Source organism: Puma concolor, chromosome C2 (assembly GCF_028749965.1).
Source record: "Puma concolor isolate L17-30 chromosome C2, mPumCon1.1.hap2, whole genome shotgun sequence".
NCBI lineage: Eukaryota > Metazoa > Chordata > Mammalia > Carnivora > Felidae > Puma > Puma concolor.
This window is the reverse complement of record NC_141675.1, coordinates 141,517,547-141,539,012: the sequence shown is the minus strand read 5'-3', so window position 1 is coordinate 141,539,012 and position 21,466 is coordinate 141,517,547. Positions and strand designations below refer to the sequence as shown.

At 40.3% G+C, this 21,466-nt stretch overlaps 1 protein-coding gene across 3 annotated transcripts in view; it reads right to left on the bottom strand.

Moving 5' to 3' along the window:
• Nucleotides 1–4,615: 4,615 nt before the first annotated feature.
• JAM2 (junctional adhesion molecule 2) overlaps nucleotides 4,616–21,466 on the bottom strand; it is a 63,111-nt gene continuing 46,260 nt past the window's right edge. Inside the window, exons 6-11 of one of the 3 annotated variants that reach the window (XR_015240395.1) lie at nucleotides 20,109–20,208; nucleotides 13,423–13,530; nucleotides 11,493–11,508; nucleotides 11,001–11,144; nucleotides 8,826–8,868; nucleotides 4,616–6,695 (exon numbers count right to left, since the gene is read on the bottom strand). Coding sequence is in view for 2 of the 3 variants with exons in the window: in XM_086675777.1 (XP_086531903.1) it covers nucleotides 8,834–8,868; nucleotides 11,001–11,144; nucleotides 13,423–13,530; nucleotides 20,109–20,208 (387 nt within the window). In the remaining variant the exon portion in view is untranslated. The remainder of the gene's footprint in view (nucleotides 6,696–8,825; nucleotides 8,869–11,000; nucleotides 11,145–11,492; nucleotides 11,509–13,422; nucleotides 13,531–20,108; nucleotides 20,209–21,466) is intronic. The other 2 variants (XM_086675777.1, XM_086675778.1) reach the window with 2 other exon arrangements.

Below are 21,466 nucleotides of genomic sequence, written 5' to 3'. Positions count from 1 at the left end.
CATTTGAGTGTATTGAATTCTATGTTTCAGCATTGTTTTTAAATCTGCCCAGTTGGCTCTAATGAAACAGGTGGAGATCTTGGGTCAGTTGGCCACAACTTGCCCACAACCTGCCAGGCTCCTCTCGGTGTGCAGGGCTCGCCTTTTACTAGCGGAGACTTCCCGCCTCAGGGGGCCGCCCTGACCTAAGGAATGTTTGCCACAGAGGGATGTTACATCCGTTCCCAGAATATAAAGAAAAGGCTTGTAAACCTTTTATCATAACTTTTCCAGGAAATTCAAGTTAAGCTTGAATACACACGGGAACATTCATTGTGCTTTAACTACCATCTCCTCAAACGTTAAATGCTTTTATCCCAACAGCCAGGTCCCTCCTCTTCCCTTGCAGTTTATGATCATAGATGTATTACTGTGCTACACAGATGGAGGAAGGAAAGCTGGGAGCAGGCGGGGGTTCTACAAAGGAGCCTCCTTGGAAAGAGTAAGCTGTATGGTGTTGTTTTGCCCAAGCGATGGGAGACCCAGCAAGTAGGTGGCATAACAGGCACATCAAGATTTCAGTTAGCGTAGCTGGCTCTTGAGGAAATGATTTTTTTTTTTTTTTCAAAAGGAAATCAGCTGTGCCTTTTTATATCTGACAATCTGACTTGTGTCAGTAAATATGGATCTTAATAAACCTTAAAGGCTTTTTTTGTTTTTTGGTACCGATTTTAAATATAATTTTATTTAAGACATTGTATTTTCCACTTAAAAAATACAGTGCTTACAAAGTGCAATGTTTATTTCCTTTCCCTGGGCACATAGTCCATATTCAAGTATCAAGAATGACCGGTTTATTTACTATGGCAACTCGACTTTATAATAGCCATGGAATTTGCTACAAATTTGGGTCCTTCAAATGTTGTGTGTGGAACGTGCCTTGTCTGGGCCGGGAGGAGGCAGCACCAGATGGGGGAGCTGCACCACCAGGGAAGCCTCCAGGCATTCCTCCCACGTGCCCCTTGCGCTTTGGTACAGCTTCGGAACCATGGGGTTGCAGACTTTCTCCAGCTCTTTCTGCTGGTAAAGGTTTTTGTTTCTGTTTTTTTAAAAATTTTTTTTTTCAACGTTTATTTATTTTTGGGACAGAGAGAGACAGAGCATGAACGGGGGAGGGGCAGAGAGAGAGGGAGACACAGAATCCGAAACAGGCTCCAGGCTCTGAGCCATCAGCCCAGAGCCCGACGCGGGGCTCGAACTCACGGAGCGCGAGATCGTGACCTGGCTGAAGTCGGACGCTTAACCGACTGCGCCACCCAGGCGCCCCTGTTTCTGTTTTTTTAAATATGAAGTCAAAAGTCAGCCTTCTTCATGAGGTTAGCTCACTCAAAAAGAGGAATAGATTTTTACTCTGGGTGCCATTCTAGCTGGAGTCAAACCTGCTCAGGACTACCTTTTCCAAAAGACCTGCAAACATTTCCTAGTGATACAGGTGTGATTAAACTACTAAGATGTGTGGAATCGGAATTGGGGAGGGTAAAGTATTAGGAAGAAGAGCCCCAGTTTCTTCAAGTGCTGCTAAGCAGTGACAGTTCAGTTGACCTCCTTTTATTTAAATAACTGCAGACACTGAAACAATTCAATGTTTTTTTTATGGTGCTATTTAAAGGTAACTGAGGAAGTTGAGTTGCTCAGGTTCTTTCTCTAACCTCCCCTGAAGCACCTCCACCCACCTGCGGCAGGCAAGCTGCCTGACTCCGAGGTGCAAAGGCCCGTCTAGAAGGGCCTGATCCTTTTCAGCACCTCCTTCGTCTCCCTTCCCTCACTCTGCCACTCAGGTTAGTTGTATTTTACCTTTTATAATTTCACACCTACTTTCTCATACACGTTTGAGAGAGCAGAGCATGAGCAGGGAAGGGGCAGAGAGAATCCCAAGCTGGCTCTGCACTGTCAGCACAGAGCCTGATGTGGGGTTCGATCTCACAAACTGGGCGATGATCATGACCTGAGCCTAAATCAGGAGTTGTTTGCTCAACCAACTGAGCCACCCAGATACCCCTCATATTTTTAAAAATCTGCCCTGCAACTATTTGGAGTTTGCTTCAACATCCCAATCTCTTCATTCATTATGTAAACATAAGGATTCAGGGCTGTAAGAATACTGCATTAAGTACCCTACTCCCGGGCCCTACATCATAGGGCGTTTATTGCTAACTTTTGAACAGGGAAGTACGCTCTTTTTCCCGGCTGAATGCTACAGTGGTGCTTTGAGTCAGATGTTAAAGGCTTCATCTTCCTCAGAGCCCCTTCCTCTTTCTGGTGACGCTGCCCCAACCCTGCAAACTCCAGCCTTTATCTGTCACTTCAGTCTGCCAGTACACTCCTTATCCTGTACTTACTACCTGAGATGTTTATCACAAATGACCTCAGCCTTCTAGGTTTTCGTGTTGAAAGTAACTTTTCTTCTCCCATGCCTGGTGTCACAGGTTGAAGTGTGTTCCCCTAAGATTCATTTATGGAAGTCCTAACCCCCAGCACCTCCGGATGTGATTGTATTTGGAGATAGGACTTTTAGATGGGATTAAGTTAAAGTTAGGCCCTTTGGGTGGGCCTGAATCCACTTCTGACTACCATTCTTATCAAAAGAGGGAATTTGAGTTGAAGAAAGGTACAAAGAACTGGAAAGGGACACATGTCTTATCTAGTGTTACCTTTTTTTTTTTTTTTAAGTTTATTTATTTTGAGAGAGAATGTGAGCAGGGGAGGGGCAGTGACTGGGAGAGGGAATCCCAAGCAGGCCCCATGCTCTCAGCATGGAGCCTGATCCAGAGCTCGAACCCATGAACTGTGAGATCATGACTTGAGCCGAAACCAAGAGTCAGATGCTTAAACAACTGAGCCACCCAGGTGCCCCTCTAGTGTTACCTTTTTTTTTTTAATTTTTTTTTTATTTAAAAAAAAATTTTTTTTTTTTAACGTTTATTTATTTTTGAGACAGAGAGAGACAGAGCATGAACAGGGGAGGGTCAGAGAGAGAGGGAGACACAGAATCTGAAACAGGCTCCAGGCTCTGAGCTGTCAGCACAGAGCCCGACGCGGGGCTCGAACTCACGGACCGTGAGATCATGACCTGAGCCGAAGTCAGACGCTTAACCGACCGAGCCACCCAGGCGCCCCCCCCCAGTGTTACCTTTAATGATAACCAAAGAAGACTTCTGTTCTAGGCAATTTTTGCTTATTTAAATCCATTTAGTGTGGGATTTTTTTTGTCTTTGTTACTAGTTCTCTGCTGCTGCCCTTGCTTTAGCAGAGCCTATAAATGCTGGCTCTCTCTGGTTAGGGGCTGCATGTATAAATTCTTGGGGGGCTCTTTGGGCCAGGAGGTCTTCCTGTTGTACAGATTACCTAAGTGGGAGGTCTGTTTCAACTCCACCTCTTCCAAACTCCCCTCTGTTCCCCATCCCAGTGGGACAGTCTTATTTCAGATGTTTGACCTCAGTAAGACACTGGCAAGAAGGCACAAGGCCAATTACTTTAGATGATGCCTCTCCTTGAGTATGGGAAACTTACCATCCTTGTCCTAAGAACCTGGGGAAACAGGTCCTTCACCATCTCCTGCTGTCTCCTTTGATACCTTTTGCCAACTCTCACCCTGCTCAAAAAAGCTATTTCCTTTTTGGCAGGCACTTACAATTTGCAATTTGCAAAATTTGGGGATAGGCAAGACAGAAAAAGGTTGTGAGCTGTGAGACTGGGGAGGGGTGAACTAGCCAGAGATTACTAAGGGTGAAGAGAGGGTGTGGCATGAGAGAAGTAAGTAAGAATCTAAAAGAAAGTATGTTGGGGGCAAGAGAAAAAACATCTTGTATGAAACATCCTGAATCAGATGGACCTGTGTTTCTTAGACCATGAGCCCTCACTTCCCTTTGTGAACTTGGCAGACTGACTCTTGAGTTTGTTTCCTGGTCTGCAAATGACCACATGATCCGCTTTATAATACCGTTGAGATGAATGAGATTGTATACACCTGCATCTCCATCCACCCCCACTTCACATGTATAAAATGTTTAATAGTTCTGATTTTTTATTTGCAAGGTATTTTCATTTTCCCCCAGCATTTGGGAAGTTGGCAGGCACCCAGAAGAAAGATGAGATTCTAATCTTAAGCAGCTGAAGAGCTAACCTTGTAGCTATAGATGGTAAGAGGGCATAGTTTCCCCAGGTTTTATTGAACGATAGGTGGATGACTTTTCCCCTGCACCGGTTAAATGGGCCTAAAAAGTTGAACAAGTTCAGCTATTTTTATTAACATAGACTTTAATCAAACAAAACCACTCATGAGATGAAGGAAATTCTTCGCAAAGTTATACTAAAAAACAATCGTTCCAGATTTAGTTAGGTTAAACCCCTAACTAAAAATAAATTAAATCTAGTTACAATAGCAACAACGATAATTAAAACCAAGCAAAACTTGCTGTTAGAGATTTTAGAGCCCTCATCCTTATAGAACACAATTTCACTGCAGGAAAAGAAAATCAAAACTCTCTATGAATTATAATGAGGTTTTGCCTCAATATTATAATATTGTTAATATTCAAGTTCCTCAAAAGCAAATGGAAACACAAGTCCAGATAATGGTGGATATACTTTTAATAAATGGAAAACGAGTGCTCAACATTATGTCCTTTGTGTGGGAGCAAGCATCCTGTACACAATGACTTACTTAGCTACGTACAATATATTAAGATAATGTATAATACATATTTGACTCAGAGAGTGTTATATGTTAACACTTTATAAGATGAGTCTTCTAGCCAAATGGCTCAGCAGCTTTCATCTGTTAGTAAGGCACTGCATGTTTTCCCCCACAATCTGTGTCATTTAAATTGAAGAAGTTGATCTTGTGTGCTGGTAGGTATGCCTGAAGAGCCATCTTTGAGACTCACGTACACTCTTGGACCCTTGGCCATGCAACAAGAAAGCATTCCTCATACCAAACCAAATCAAAGCATGGGCAACATTTAGCTTAATTTATTTTTTATTTTTATTTTTTTTGGCAAAAGCTTATAGATAGGTGTTTTTTCTCATGCTTCAGCACCAGGCATTGGGAAAGTATGCGTGTGGGTCCAGTCCTGTCTATGCCTGCTGTTTTTGTAAATTAAGTTTTGTTGGAACACAAACGTGCCATTTATTATTGTCTACGGCTGCTTTTGTGCTACCAAGGTGGAGTCGAGTAGTTGTAACAGGCACCATAAAACCAGTATGGCTTAAAATATCTACTATCTGGCCCTTTATAGGAAATATTGCAAGGAGTCTGGTGAGAAGCATCCAATGCCACAGAAGAGTGGGGGGCAAGGCACAGTCTGACAACAGACATCTTCCCAGTGACCCGGTGTGGTATCCAGGTATCATTTGTTGGCCCAGTGAATCCTGGGATTTGCTTTGTCTATTGAGGGAAAAATGGATTCCTTTAAAAGTAGCTTAACCATGTTCAAAGTTGTCAAAGTTTGTAAGCTTTTCATCCAGATTTGCCCAGAACTGGAAATGCCCTACCCATATTTTATTTTCAAGATAAACTGAATAATCACAATAAGTTATAGAAGATTATGCTTTTTAGCACAGCCTAGTTACTCTTACATGGATCATTGGAATTTTCACTTTGTAACACTAGCTTGGACACCGTGGAGAAACCAGATGATTGGACTGATTTTTCATTTCATTTGTTAGACAACTCTTTCTCCTCTGTATCTCTGGCTCTTCAATAAGCAGGACTGGATTTGATTATTAATTCTGGACTTGACCCAGCCCAGAATTTCACTGCATGATTATCAGAGACAAATATGAAGTCCCCATCATGCAGAGAAGGGTGCCTGCCTGCAAGGTTATGTGTGTGGGGTCCAGTGGAGAGGTCTGATGTCAAGTTCACTGATGATCTTCAAAGCGTTCTTAGGAGAAGGAAACAGCAACAAGCAACTCAAGGGAAAGAAGACATTTGGGTTTGGGTTCGACTCTCAAAGTTACATTTAATGAAGAAATCAATGACATCAGGTGAGTGAGCTCTGGTCATTAGGTATTTCTTCGTGTTGTTTTTGGTTCTCAGAAATAAAAATAAACACAAGTGCAAATCCTTGGGAATAAGACCCACTCCTGCTACCTCCCTTCTGTGAATAGATTAGTGATAAATGAGCAGTGGAATACAGATTGTATTAGGGGAGAAAAGAGGATTCTGGTAGAAATAAGATCAGAGGTTCCCTTTGCATCTGTCAAAGTGTTTTAGAGTGCATCTGTCTTAGAGTGTTTTCTGAACCCTCTAAATCAGACTCTTGTACAGAAAGTGGATGCAGTTTATATTTTCATGCTCTGTGGGTTCATTTCACAATCGAACCTCCTCCAGAAGTTAGGGCATTTAACATCTCATAAACCCCAGAATACTATAAAGTATTGTGATTCTTTTAACTTTGTCCAGACACAAGAAGCCAGACCGTATTTTATTTAGGTGCTGACAGAACTATTTGTTTAAAATAACAATTTCAAGTAATTTAGCGATCATAAAAATTAGAATGAAATACCAATTTAATCTCCTCATGTACCTCCTTGCAAATGTAAGACAAAGCAGAGATTTAAATCTTTTAATAGCTTGTGTAACAACTGTGGTTTTGGTGTATCTCAAAGGTGGCATTATTTTAAATTATAAAAGATTTTGTATGCTTGAAATCCTAGGAAAAGGAAAAAAAACAAGTTTAAGTATAATGTATTCATTCATATTTAAAGAAATAAGTACATTTTATGAGTATAAAGCTACATGCACTATGAGAATCTTACAGGTACAACCCAGCATATATTTAACTAACTCTATTTTGCGGGGAATTAAATAAATACTAGGAGACAAGATCTTTGAAACTTTGCCTAAAGAGTAAGGAAGTAAATGTGGGAGTTAGAGCAGGAGAAATCTTATTTGCTAGGGGTATACTATTGGTATCGACAGGGTGGAGGTTGGGTGCTGCTAAGCATTCTGTAATGCACAGTACAGCCCCCCCAGCCAAGAATTCTACAAAATTGTAAGATTTCATTATAGAAGAATTCATAGAAGAAATTACAAATATAATGGGGCGCGTGGGTGGCTCAGTCAGCTAAGTGGCCAACTCTTGATTTTGGCTCAGGTCATGATCCCACAGTTCATGAATTCGAGCCCTGTGTTGGGCTCTATGGTGACAGTGCGGAGCCTGCTTGGGATTCTCTCTCTCTCGCTCTCTCAAAATAAATAAATAAAGCTTAAAAAAAAAAAATCACAACATAAGAATTATAAGAAATTGTCAGTAATGCCAAGACCAAGAAATTCTGCTCTGGGGCAAATTGGAGGCTCGACAATTGGAGGCTCGACTTCTCAGTGGATGAGGGCAACTGAGAGGAAGACAGTGAAAAAAAATAAAAGGTTTTTGCTCTTCTGACTCCACCACAAAGTATCTTTAAAAAAAAACTTTTTTTAATGTTTATTTTATTTTTGAGAGAGACAGAGCATGAGCGGGGGAGGGGCGGAGAGAGAGGGAGACACAGAATCCGAAGCAGGCTCCAGGCTCCCAGCTGTCAGCACAGAGCCTGACGTGGGCTCGAATCCATGAACCGTGATATCATGACCTGAGCCAAAATTGGACGCCCAATTGACTGAGCCACCCAGGTGCCCCACAGTGTCTCTTACTGTTTGGTAGGATGCGATTATTTTATTCCACATTTAAGGAGTATTTTCTAGAAATTATAGGAGTTACATATTGCTTTCTATAAATATGGAGTTATAGACTGCTTACCTACTAATGAAAATATGATTTTGGCATAGTAAACCACAAATAAAGTGACTTCTATGATGGAGTTTGGAGTAGACAATTTTAGAAAATCAAATTTTGGCAGAAAACAAGAATCCATGCAGCATACGTGGGTCATAAAGTTCATATCCATGAGGATCACTTATCTGTTTAAAATACGTGTCCACTGCCTACCCCAAGCTCTACAAATAGGATACCTAAGAGGATCCCTGCCAGAGTGCCAAGGAATTCAGAAAACCCATGCTCTGTTTCTCAAGAAAGGGCTTAGACCTCTAAAAACATTGAAAACCTTCCTTCCTTCCTTCCCACATTCCTGAAAAATAATCCAGAAGGTTGAATATCCATGCAGAGAGCTACAAAGTCTGAGCAATGATGGTATTTACTGCTTCACTCTAGTATTGATGAATGCAAAAGGGTCCAATTTATGTTGCCTAAACCATCTGAGTTAGATAATTATTGCATCTCCTCAGGGATTTCTAGAATGTGCCTTTCAGTATTAGCAGAGGATCTTCCATATCCGTAAATTTTCCAACTTCTCTGTATAACCAAAGGAGAGTCCTGGAATCACAGATCTGTTGGAAGCCATCTGCTGAGGCAAGCTGACAAGAGTCAAGGTCCCTGAATCCAGTGCTACCACTGTAATCCTATGAGAACTTGTGTCTTAATGTTCTTATCTATGAAATGGAGCTGATAATACCAGACTTAATGATGCTAAGAAGGCTGAATAATAATAGCAAACATCATGAAAGAAAATTATGGTATGGCAAAGCCCCGACTGGTCTACAAATGCTGGGCAAATTTATCATACCGTCCCAGACGGAGGATGGAAACTAACATTTACTCAGCTCCCTCTAAAGACCAGTAATAATAAAAAAATAATAATAATAAATAAATAAATAAATACCAGTAATAGACACTAGCACAAAGTATATTAAAAGTCAAAATTCATCCTTTCTGTACAATCACTTCATTTCCCTGCCCCATTTCCCAAACACATCTGATCTATAAATATGCTTTAAACATACTCACATTTTCACTCATTGTGGTGGCTTTAGATGCAGAATTACTTCTCCTGTTTATAGAATATAAAAGACAGTATTAAAAAAAAAAAAAAAAAAAGGCCAGCAATCCCAACTGAATATCTTCTGTTTGTAGACAAGATTCACAGAGAAAGCCGTGCAGCAAGGGATTGGCCCAGGAAACCCTAGGGATCTCATTGTAGCCCTAGGACTAAAGATTTCTGTGGATTATGTGAACAGAAACTTACTCACTTTTAACTTACCAATTTTTTAACATTTTGCATTTTGAAAGCTTGATCAATTATCATCAAAGTTCACTTTTTCCCATGGGAAGAAAGCTTTACACAGTAACTAGGGTTCTAGTCATCTGTTGTAGGCTGAACTGTATTCCCCTCAAAAATTCATGCTAAAGTCCCAGCTACCAGTACCTCAAAATGTGACTGTATTTGGATATAGAGACTTTAAAATGGTAATTAAATTCAAATAAGGTCATTAGGGTGGGCCCTAATCCAATATGGCTGGCGGCCTTACGGGAAGAGTAAATTTAGACACAAACACAGGCAGACAGAAGACAATATGAAGACAGAGAGAAGACTATCTATAAGCCAAGGAGAGAGGTCTGAAAGAGATCCTTCCCTTGTCGTCCTCAGAAGGAACCAACCTTGCTGTCACCTTGATCTGGATCCCTAGCCTCCAGAAGTGTAAGAAAACAAATTTCTGTTTAAGCCACTCAGTCTGTGGCACTTTGTTACGGCAGCCCTAGCAAATTACTATAACATCCAATTCATTATCCCCAAAATTTTGAGGGTGATGGATTTGACAAACGGCAAAAACGTATCTAGGAGTAAAGATATTGTCTCCCAGATTCCTACCTGCGTTAACAAAGACATCGTGATTGAAGAAAAGAATTACCTTCTCGCCATAGCAATGCCAGCCTTTCCCCTTGTATAAGATGATGCTGTCCAAAACCTCCCATTACTTTCTACCTTATTCAATAAAAGTGGAAGTCCCTACAATTGCCTAGGGTGGAATGCAGAGCAGCTATATCATCAGGCAACCTGTTTTCTGAACTTTTCCCCTTTGCTACTGTTATCCCTGATAACTTGGAGGTCATCTTGGACTTGTAGTGGGATATTATTAGACAGAGAGACCAGGGTTGAGTAGAAAGTCTGGGAACAGGAAATCAAAGGCAGCTAAGTCTTCAAAATGACTTAGAAGATGAGCAAGTATCTGAGGCCACGCAGCTGAGAGTAGAGGGGAATGACCATAGATCTGGGTTGGGTCTGCCATTTCCACGTACACAGAACGGACCGTCACAAATCAAGTGCACGTAAACTTGGTGATCTCTGATTCCTAGATTTCTAATCCTAGTTAACATATTTCCCCCAAACTCCAGGTTTATACATTCTGTTACTTACTAATATCTCTTTTTGGAAGCTTAGTAGGCATCTCAAATATTAAAATTCCAAAACATTCAGACCTTCCCATCTAAGCCCCCCAAACCTGCTCCCCCTGAAGTCTTGCACATTTCAGTAAATGGTAACTCTATTCTTCTCAGATCCTTGGATCTATCTTTGATTTTTCTTTTTCTCCCATATCCACATCCAACAAATCAGTAAATTGTTTAAAATATACCCAGAATCCTATCATTTCTCAACATCTCCAACACCATCGCTTTGGAACCAGCCACCATTTTCTCTCGGCTAGATTACTGGGTAGTTTCCTAACTGGTCTCCCTGCTTTCTCCACTCTATGTCACCTTATAGTTTATTCCTCACAGAACAGCTAATGTGAGCTTCTAAGAATTAAGTAACAGGATACTACTCCCTCATTCAAAACCTTCCAGCGACTTCCCATCTTACTCAGAATCAAAGTCAAACTCCTCACAACTGCCCGGAAGGGGCTCCATGTAATCTGGCCTCCATTACTTTTGTGCATCCCCTCTCTCCATTGTCCTCAATCTGTTTCAGCCACACCAATCCCCTCGATATGCCTCAGATACTCCAGGCAAGCCGGGCCTCAAGACCTTTCCATCCGTTCTTTCTCCTCTGCTTGAATGCTCTTCTCATGGGTATCAGACAGATTTCTGCTCCTTCGGGTCTTTCTCAAATATCACTTCATCAGTGAGGCCCTTCCTAACCACCCTAAAGGACAGTCTCCACTCCCACCCTGTGCATTCTCTTACCCGCTTTAGTTTTCGCCATAATACTATGACAATCTGACAAACTGCAGAGTTTACATTTGTGTGTATTGTCCATCTTTTTCAATGTAAGCTCCGTGAGGCAGAGAGTTATTTGGTCTGTTTTGTTCACTGCCGTATTGCCATTCCCTAGGACAGGGTTGGGCACAAAATAAGTATTCAATTAAATGTGAAAAGCTGTTAAGTAAAAATTTATTTGAAATTTTTCAGTTTAGCAAAATACAGCAAATATATTTTCCAAAGTAGTACTACGGAAATGCCTACAGGGGCAAATTAGTGACTACATTTCTTCTCTAGGTAATTGAGCAACATTGACAGATAGGCATGAGGCATGAGGTGGGATGTATTTCTTGATAAGTATGAGTCACTTCCATAGGATACTTCACAACCAACTTTTCATGTTTGACTTGAAACAGATGATTAACAGAAAATTAGTTGAGGTGGGGGAAAGGCATGCATTTAAGAAAGTATACTTACTGGAACGAGGTCTCTTCTACAAAAGAATAAGTGTATATCATTAATGCAAGAGTTAATATGGTATGATGCAGATTAATATATTAATATATTAACATAATATATGTTAATATATTAATATAAAAGTGAGTTTAGGCTTAATTTCTTTTTCTCAATCTTGATTCTCTCTTGTTATATCTGCACTTTCTAATCAAGTTTGGGAAACATTTTCTGTAAAGGGCCATGAGGCAAATATTTAAGCTTTGTAGGCCAATAGGTAAAACTGAGGATATTATGTAGGTACTTGTATAATAAGAGAGAGCAAGTTTCCAAAAATTTTTATTAATACAACTGAACATATAAAAATAAAGTCTTAAGTATAGGTCTATTAATTGGAAGACTAGAATTCTTCTTTGGGGAGGGAATAACATTTCTCTTAATTAAGATTCAAAGTTAGTGTTCCTTGTTATCAAACAGATTGCAAATGTTCATTTGTAAAAACCATTTTTAGCTTGTGGGCCACAGAAAAACAGGTGGCAGGCCGGATATGGTCCACAGGTCATAGTTTGCCAATTCTTATCGGAAATGCAAGCAAGTTTAAGAAAATGATCCTCTCGGATAGGTTGTGGAGTAATATTCTTCACTAATGAATTCGTAATACCCACGGAGAATCTTTAATTATTTTAAGAAAAATGTATTCACCAAGCCTCCAATAAAAACGTTCAGACAGATACTTTTTACAAGGGGAGATAAAGATGGCAAGAATTCTGGAGTAATCTTATCTGTCTGTACTTTCACTGGTGGCCAGCAGGGGGACTCAGCTGGATTCCACGCAGAAAGTTACATTCACACTAGTCTAAGATTGGAGCACTAAGGAAAAGAACTATTAATTCACAGAGCAGTTATTCTTAATTATAGGGAACATTCTTGAAACAATGCTCATGGAAACATTTTATGACATAGTATCTATTTATAGGTTAAGTTTTGTGTTGCATAAAATGTTTTTTAAACCTAAATTCTAAAATCAATGTTCACTGTGAAACAACGGGTCTAAAACTTGCTTATGCTATAAATGTACTATTCTGTTAAAAAAAAACTCTGCTTTCTACACTATTGCCAATGGATGCGATGAAGTTCTACAGCTTTTGAGCTCTCAGATAATTTTAAAGACCGGGAGTAGAGAAATATGTTAAGAGAATAAAACATTATTTTTTTTAATAATTCATATTATAATCGTTCATATCAAACATATTTTATCATCAAATGGGGGTTTGGAGTTATAAAAAGTCTAAACCTGAAGAAGTAAAAACTATGTGGGGCACTTAGGTGGCTCAGTAAGTGGTTAAACGCCCAACTCTTGATTTTCACTCCGGTCATGACTTCATGGTTCCTGAGATCAATCCTGGCATCAGGCTCTGCACTGACACTGGGGAGCCTGCTAGAGAGTCTCTCTCTTTGCCCTTCCCCACTTGTTTTTATTGACTAATTCTCTTGTATATACAGTGGTGCTAAATTTGATATTCCACATTCCACTGTTCGACGCTGATAGAATATTTCACTGAAACTTCTTATGATAAAAGTGGAAATCAATTTACATCTTGAGATATGTAATTCCTAACGTAAAGAGATCTTAAATACATGTAAATATACTGGAAATATCCATGGATGTTGACTATCCCAGTAAGTGCTGCGGCATTACGCCACTCCAGGGCGCCTCTCACATATTCTGTGGTGTTTCCTGAATGTTCCGATCAGGCAGCTCTGCCTTTCATCCCTATGTTTGCCAAAGTGCTTCATAACTCACCTACATGTCATGTTGAACACTTTCTTCTGCAGAAAAACCAATGAAAAATAGTATCTAGGGTTTGTTAGAACTAATTGGGAGAAACAATGTCTCATAAGAAAACTATATCCACTGGAAGTTGTCTAGCAAAGAAGGGTGAAATCCACTTACTTGAAAAGTAGCCTTTCCTCTGAGCATAGCACACACCAAGGCCACAAACAGAAATCACAAAGGCCACACCTACTACAGCTGCTATGATGCCACGTATGTTGAGATCGTCTGGAATGCAAAATAAACCATGCATGAATTTGGGTCAAACAGACAGACAGATGTAGTTATTGAATTGAAAAAAAAAATCACAAAAGCTCCACTTGGCTTCTATACCGTAAACATGGATAGTTTCATGCTGTTAAAGCCTGTTCAATTGACTCACTTCCAGGACAAGGTTCAAAATTGCTTGAAAATATTAACAGAATTAAGTTTTGAGGGGCACCTGGGTGACTCAGTCGGTTAAGCAGCTAACTCTTGGTTTCAGCTTAGGTCATGATCTCACTGTTCGCGGGATTGAGCCCCACCTCAGGGTCTGTGAAGGGCCCGCTTGGTATTCTCTCTCTCCCTCTCTCTCTGCCCCTCCCTCCCTTGCGCACACAATCTCTCTCTCAAAATAAATACACTTAAAAAAAAAAAAAAGAATTGGGGTGCCTGGGTGACTCAGTCGGTTGGGCATCCGACTTCAGCTCAGGTCATGATCTCAGTTTGTGAGTTCGAGCCCTGCATTGGGCTCTGTGCTGGCAGCTTGGAGCCTGGAGCCTGCTTCAGATTCTGTCTCTCTCTCTCTCTCTCTCTCTCTCTCTCTCTCTCTGCCCCTCCTCCGCTCACACCCTGTCTCTCTCTCTCCCTCTCTCTCAAAAATAAACATTAAACAAATTTTTTAAATAAAAAAAATTAAGTTTTGCAAGAATCTTACATTTAAAGAAATTCTAGATTCAGAAATAATACATATGGTATATTCTCTTGCAGTCATTTGTAGAGGTAAAACTTCAAAAGATTAAATATCACACTGGAAGTGACCTTCAAAGTTCAGTGAATTCAAGTATTACACCACCACATACCCCCCAAATTCTACTTAAAATTCTTCTACATCATCATCTGTGTCAATTTCACCAATGCTGGAAAACTCAATCAACTCCAAAGAAAGCTGTGCCACTGTTGTTCTATAAAACTAAGAATCAGTTGGGGCGCCTGGGTGGCTCAGTTTGTTAAGTGTCCGACTTCGGCTCAGGTCACGATCTCGTGGTCCGTGAGTTCAAGCCCCGCGTCGGGCTCTGTGCTGACAGCTCAGAGCCTGGAGCCTGTTTCAGATTCTGTGTCTCCCTCTCTCTCTGACCCTCCCCCGTTCATGCTCTGTCTCTCTCTGTCTCAAAAATAAATAAACGTTAAAAAAAAAACCAAAAACAACTAAGAATCAGTAACATCTTTCTTGAATTTAATCAGGCTTGTGTGTGTGTCCATATACACATATACACACCCACCTACATATATGCCATTAAGCTGTCATCCCATTAGGTTTAAAATGAACTAAACTCCCCAAGACTTTTTCCTGTTGTTACTAAGTCATCTTCCCTCTAACCTAATACAACTGGATTTTTTGGAACTCACTTTGAAATCACTACCATTGTTACCAACCTGCGAAGCTTTTTCAGATTCTGTTGTCCAAGAATTAGATTATTAACCTTTCGAGATTAATATTTATGTAATTGGGAACTGCCTCAAAAATACCCTCATTCAAGTAATTAATAAAATGATGATTATGATTTTGTTAGGGAAATAACTATGGAAGAGGCTATTATACACCCCCCTTCATATAATAGGATCTATTACACCCTCTGGGTATGGGATCCAACTATGTGTGAATCCGTCTAAATATTTAATTTGGATCACATTTCTCCAGCTCGTCCATAAGGATTTCATGAGCCTCACTCCTCTGTCATTTGGGTACTGCCTGTGTATTGATTAATATGTAGATTACGTATACATTTTAAAGGAACAATTCTTCAAAGGGTTCTTGTTTTTAAAAGCAAGTATTAATTAGCATGTGATTAAATAACTTGGAGAAAATTTTAGGTAGCACTTTCTCAACAGTAATTTTAGATATTTAAAAGCACCACACATTTGGGGAAAGATTTTTTTTTTTTTAATTTTTTTTTTTAACGTTTATTTATTTTTGAGACACAGAGAGACAGAGCATGAACAGGGGAGGGGCAGAGAGACAGAGGGAGACACAGAATCTGAAACAGGCTCCAGGCTCTGAGCTGTCAGCACAGAGCCCGACGCGGGGCTCGAACTCACGGACCACGAGATCGTGACCTGGCCGAAGTCGGATGCTTAACCGACTGCGCCACCCAGGCGCCCCTGGGGAAAGATTTTTTTTTAAAGAAACATTATTTAAGTGAGTATGCTTATCATAAAACTCTCTGGTCTCAAGTTTTTTTTTTTTTAATTTTTATTTATTTTTGAGAGAGAGAGAGAGAGAGAGAGAGAGAGAAAACGTAAGCAGGGGAGGGACAAAGAGAGAGGGAGACACAGAATCTGAAGCAGGCTCCAGTCTCTGAGCTGTCCACACAGAGCCTGATGCGGGGCTCAAACTCACTAACTGTGAGATTGTGACCTGAGCCGAAGTCGGATACTTAACCAACTGAGCCACCCAGGCACCCCACAAAATTTTTTTCTAATGCCAAGTGTTACTAATTTTCTCATATGTCTCTGAAATGTTAACTGATTTTTTTAAGAAAGAAAACTGGATACACCTTTTGAAAGGCTGAGTAATTTGACCAGAGTAGAAAACATTAATTATTGCTTGGTATAAACTCAATTCATTTTTAGGGTCAGCTGGCTAGCTCAATTGGTAGAGCATGTGACTCTTGATCTCAGGGTTGTAAGTTCGAGCCCCATGTTGGGTGTAGAGATTACTTAAAAGTAAAATCTTAAACCAACAAACAAAACAACAACTCAGGAGCACCTTGGTGGCTCAGTTGGTTAAGCATCTGACTTTGGCTTAGGTCATGATCTCACGGTTCATGAGTTCAAGCCCCACTTTGGGCTCTGTGCTGGCAGCTCAGAGCCTGGAGCCTGCTTTGAATTCTGTGTTTCCCTCCCTTTCTCTGCCCTCCCCCTCTAAAAAATTTTTAAAAAATAAACTCAGTTCAATTTTGCTTAAGTATTCAGAGGTCAATGAGATCCAGCTATTTATTAACTTAAAACAATAGAGGAGGGGTGCCTGGGTGGCTCAGTCAGTTAAGCATCCGACTCTTGATATTGGCTCAGGTCATGATCTCATGGTTCGTGGGTTCGAGCCCAAAGTCGGGCTTTGTGCTAACAGCAAGGAGCCTGGTTGGGATTTTCTCTCTCCTCTCTCGCTGCCCCTTCCTTTCAAAAATAAATAAATAAACTTTAAAAATAAAATAATCTTTATAAAAATAGCAGAGAGGGAATATCCACAGTATTCATAGTCTTTTTTTCTTTTTCTTTAAGTTTATTTATTTATTTATTTAGAGAGAAATAAATTTATTTAGTGAGACAGAGGGAGAGAGAGAGAATCCCAAGCAGAGCTTGACGTGGGCCTCAAACTCACAAACTGTGAGATCATGACCTGAGCTGAAGTCAGACGCTTAACTGACTGCATCACTCAGGCACCCTACAATATTCATAATCTAAGGCAAAATGAAATTAATAGGGGAAAAAATCCACAATAATCATAATCTAAGGCAAATTGGTAACTAAATGAAACTCCTTAGAACCAAACTGTATCTACTATTTTCTTTGCAGTAGTCAAAGAATGTGGTATCTGTGGAGTTTTCAACCTCAAGGTTATTATCTGACAAAAATCCGTCTTACAGTTCGACAGTGAATTTGACATTTAACGACAAAAAAAAAATGTCTTCTCCTGTAAGACACAGTAAAACTTTTATTTTATTTTTTTTTAGTGAAACGGAAGGAGTCTTGTAAGTTAGAGGTAACATGTTCTCATGCTATTTGCCATTTACTGCGAGACTGAGAGCAAGTTCTAAAGCCGCCTTAGGCCTTACTAACGAGAAAATGTAACACACACAAACCTATTGTGTTCTTTCTTTGAGAAAAAAAAAAAAAGTCCAGTATGAAAGGAAGGTATCATTATTCTCACTGAAAGGAAAGGAGCCAAACTGTTAAAATACTAAGTGGGAGTGGGGTCTTGTGGAGTTTTACAGGGGCAGCTTGGGAATGATCACCAGACCCATGATTTACCTTCTTTCTGAACTTCAAAAAGAGCTTCTTTAAAGCAGTTAACAGATTCTGTTTGGGGTTACAAGTTACTACTGATGGTTTACCAAAAAAACCTTTGATATGTGATTTCATGAATTCTTACGGATTTCAAAAGATATACATTCCAAACCAAGGGCATGAAACACCTAGGATCAATGGATGAGCATTAAACAAACTAATTGTAACTTGTAAGCTAATTTATACCAGAAAGAGGAGATAATGGGAAAATCCTAGTCAAATTATAGTGGTGATACTAGCAAAACACCAACTACTGAATTTCATCTAGTATGTATTTATTTACTTCAGGCCAGGGAAAAACATTCACTAGTCCATTAAAACCATGCCTTCACAGATATGATTTCTTAAGGTGAGACTACATCAGGCACTGAAATTAAATGGGACCATGTAAAGAAAAAAAACTAAAACAGTAATACTGCAGGGGGAATAAGGCTACCATAAAAAACATGAGGATAGTAGGTGAATGAATGAAGTTAGAAACACTGTACTAATGCATTAATTTTAAACATGTTCTGATAAATTTTTCTAATGATAACTCCAAAGCAGCACTAAGAGGGATCCTTTCTTTTTTTTTTCTTTTTTTAAATGTTTATTTTTATTTTTAAGAGAGAGAGAGAGACAGAGCATGAGCAGGGCAAGGGCAGAGAGAGAGAGACAGACAGAATCCAAAGCAGGCTCCAGGCTCTGAGCTGTCAGCACAGAGCCCTACGCAGGGCTTGAACTCCCAAACTGCGAGACTATGACCTGGGCTGAAGTGGGACGCTTAACCGACTAAGCCACCCAGGCGCCCCAAGAGGGATGCTTTCTGATATTTTAAGCAAACACTTATGTTTGACTGTTACCATCAACACTTGGAGTGAATTTGGTGGATAATATGCATCTCTGAATTTCAAAAAGACACTTGTGGAAATTAGAATACCCTATTGAGTTTCTTATACGTTAGGGTATCCTGACCTCTAACAAGATCATATTTTCTTTAAAAGACAATGCCAAGAATTTAACCGCACATAAACAACACAAATTAGTGTGCATGTATCTGCTTATCTCCGAGCACACTGAAAAAACAAATTTCTGACCTCACAAAGATGAAGACAAGCTCCTGACCCCAGGGGAGCCATGGGTATTCAGCTTCAGGGTGCAGCCCTCCTGAGTGACCTTTCACCCCGCAGGTGCGATCTCCAGCTACCCCCCTCCATTACACAACCATTTGCAAAACACAGGACTTTCACAAAGGGAGAACTGAACCAAATTATGAAAAATAAAATGAAAGTAAGTATCTGCTCTGGAACTCATATAATCTGAAAAGATTCCCGAGTACTAATTTTTTGAATTCTAAGAAGCTTACGTTGTGAAATACGGCAGGTATGTTTTATAGCAAATAGGGATTCATAACTACATTTAACATGTCTTATTTTTTTTTTTATTTAAATCAAAGTTAAGATACAGTATAATAATGGTTTCGGGAGTAGAATGTAGTGATTCATCACGTACATATAACACCTGTGTACATCCCGAAAGTGCCCGCCTTAATGCCCATCGCCCATACAGCCCATCCCCCACCCCCACTCCAGCAACTCTCAGTTTGTGCTTTGTAAGATCTCTTATGGTTTGCCTTGAGAGCCTACTCTGATAAGTAAAGCACTGTATTTTAGGAGATTGAAAAAAATTACCAATAATAATCTGATAACAACAACTAAAATAGCCAACAATCTGCCAGTGCTATTTCAATAACACTTTGAGTTTTTTTTGTTTAAAAAAAATTTTTTTTTAACGTTTATTTTATTTATTTTTGAGCATGAATGGGGGAGGGGCAGAGAGAGAGGGAGACACGGTATCCGAAGCAGGCTCCAGGCTGTGAGCCATCAGCCCAGAGCCCAACGCGGGGCTCGAACTCACGGACCGTGAGATCGTGACCTGAGCGGAAGTTGGACGCTTAACCGACTGAGCCACCCAGGTGCCCCTGTTTTTTTTTTTTTTTTTTTTTAAAGTAAGCTCTACTCCCAACATGGGACTTGAACTCACGACCCCAAGATCAAGAGTCTCATGCTGTACTGACTGAGCCAGCCAGGCACCCCCTCAAATACTGATTATTTGAATCTTCATAATAACCCTATGAAGACAGAGTATTACTACTTCCATCTTGGGGAGGCTGAGGCTAAATAATTTGCCCAAGAATATGTAGCTAGGAAGTGATGGAGCTAGAAATCCAACACCATACCGAATCCTTGACCCTGCGCAATTTATAACAGTCACAGTGTTTGTTTGAAAAAGGCCGCCTGGACAAGCATATTTTTAAAACAATTATCTGGAAAATTAAGAAACTTCAACAGTATAATGCTAAACATTCTTGGCTTGTTTGGGAGACGAACTAAGAACAGAATGTGTGCTTTTTGCAACACATCATGTCCAAGCGAATTTTAAACACTCCGTCTGGCTTATCTTTCCAATCACTCGGCCCGATCCTACCCCTTGCTCCTTCTCCCCAAGCACTCGTGCGTTCTGGCTGCAAACCACTGCTCCTCCCACTATCTCATGCTTACCTACTTGCATTCGCTTCGCGTGACACCTGCGACGTCCCACGGAATTATGGGCTTCACAGAAATATTCTCCACTGTCTAGTTTTGAAACAGTGTTAAATTGCTATTTGCGGAAGGAAAACAAACATATATGTTAAGCAATAAATCTCTAAGTAGACTCCTAAAGTAACCGCATCCCTTGAATTTTAGCCATCAGTAGGCCTTTCCTTTTTCACCACCTAGGCCTTTATACCTTTACCGCGAATTCAAAAATCTGCCATGACTTCCAGGCGTAATTAGCTAGGCTTCCTGTTTATTTTGACAGAGAAGGACTTAAATATATACGGGGAAGTGTCTTTGTTTTGTGATACTGAGGAGGCAGTATGGTTAAGAAGGCAGTGGGCATTTTTCAAAGTTTACAGCATGTGGTGGTATGACGTTTTGTCAGTATTTCTAAGTCCTGGGACGTACCACTTGGAAACGCAGGCCTCCTTGGTCTGAAGGGGCTAATGCAGTTTTCTCAGCCACGAGTGAGCTCGCTGCAGCAGCAAACAATCAACACTTCCTCTAAAGGGCCAGAACTCCTACCAGGAAGTAGCTTAGGGCCTAGGAAAATCGTAATGGGTGTAGCTTACAGGGTTACAAATCCTCTCCGTTGTAGAATTCTTGAAAATTCTGAAAGAATAAAGGGCTAACCTTTGCTCCTTCTCCTCTCTGCCACAATAACTGAAAGGTAAGACTTTGGTATTATAGGCTTCGTAGTTTTTATTAGTGGATTTATTCCCTTTGTGAATTTCTGGAAGGAAGGAAGGAAGGAAGGAAGGAAGGAAGGAAGGAAGGAAGGCAGACAAGGAGGGAGAGAGGAAAGGAAGGGAGGGAGGGAGGGTTCAGTGGGTCCTGAACACCTTAAAGGATGCTGCCAGTGCAGAGGGTGAGAGGGGTACTCAGAATCATTCTTTTGGTGCCCTCCTGTCACACCCTCAATACTGCAGTGGTCACTGTGGACTGCATCCATGACAGCCATGAATCTCTAAGGAGCACCTCCTCATTGTCTTAGATCCTCATGCAATGCATGTTCCTAAAAACCAGGCTTTTGATCCATGAACTCTCTTTTCTCTCTCCCTTTCCATCACCCACCGCCTACACATCGCCCTTTTATTCTATATACTTCAACATGATAGGACAGAAAGCTTCTCCTCGTGTATTTCACTTTATGAAATCATCTATCACTGTCCCCAAAGCCAGACTATAAAAATATTCACCAGGAATGTAAGGCCAAGGGTAAGTATTAACAACAAGTTAGACTAAAACCATAAATGATTTACTGGTGCATAAGTAATAATTGAAAGGAAGTCATTATCATCCATCCACTGGAGACTTTG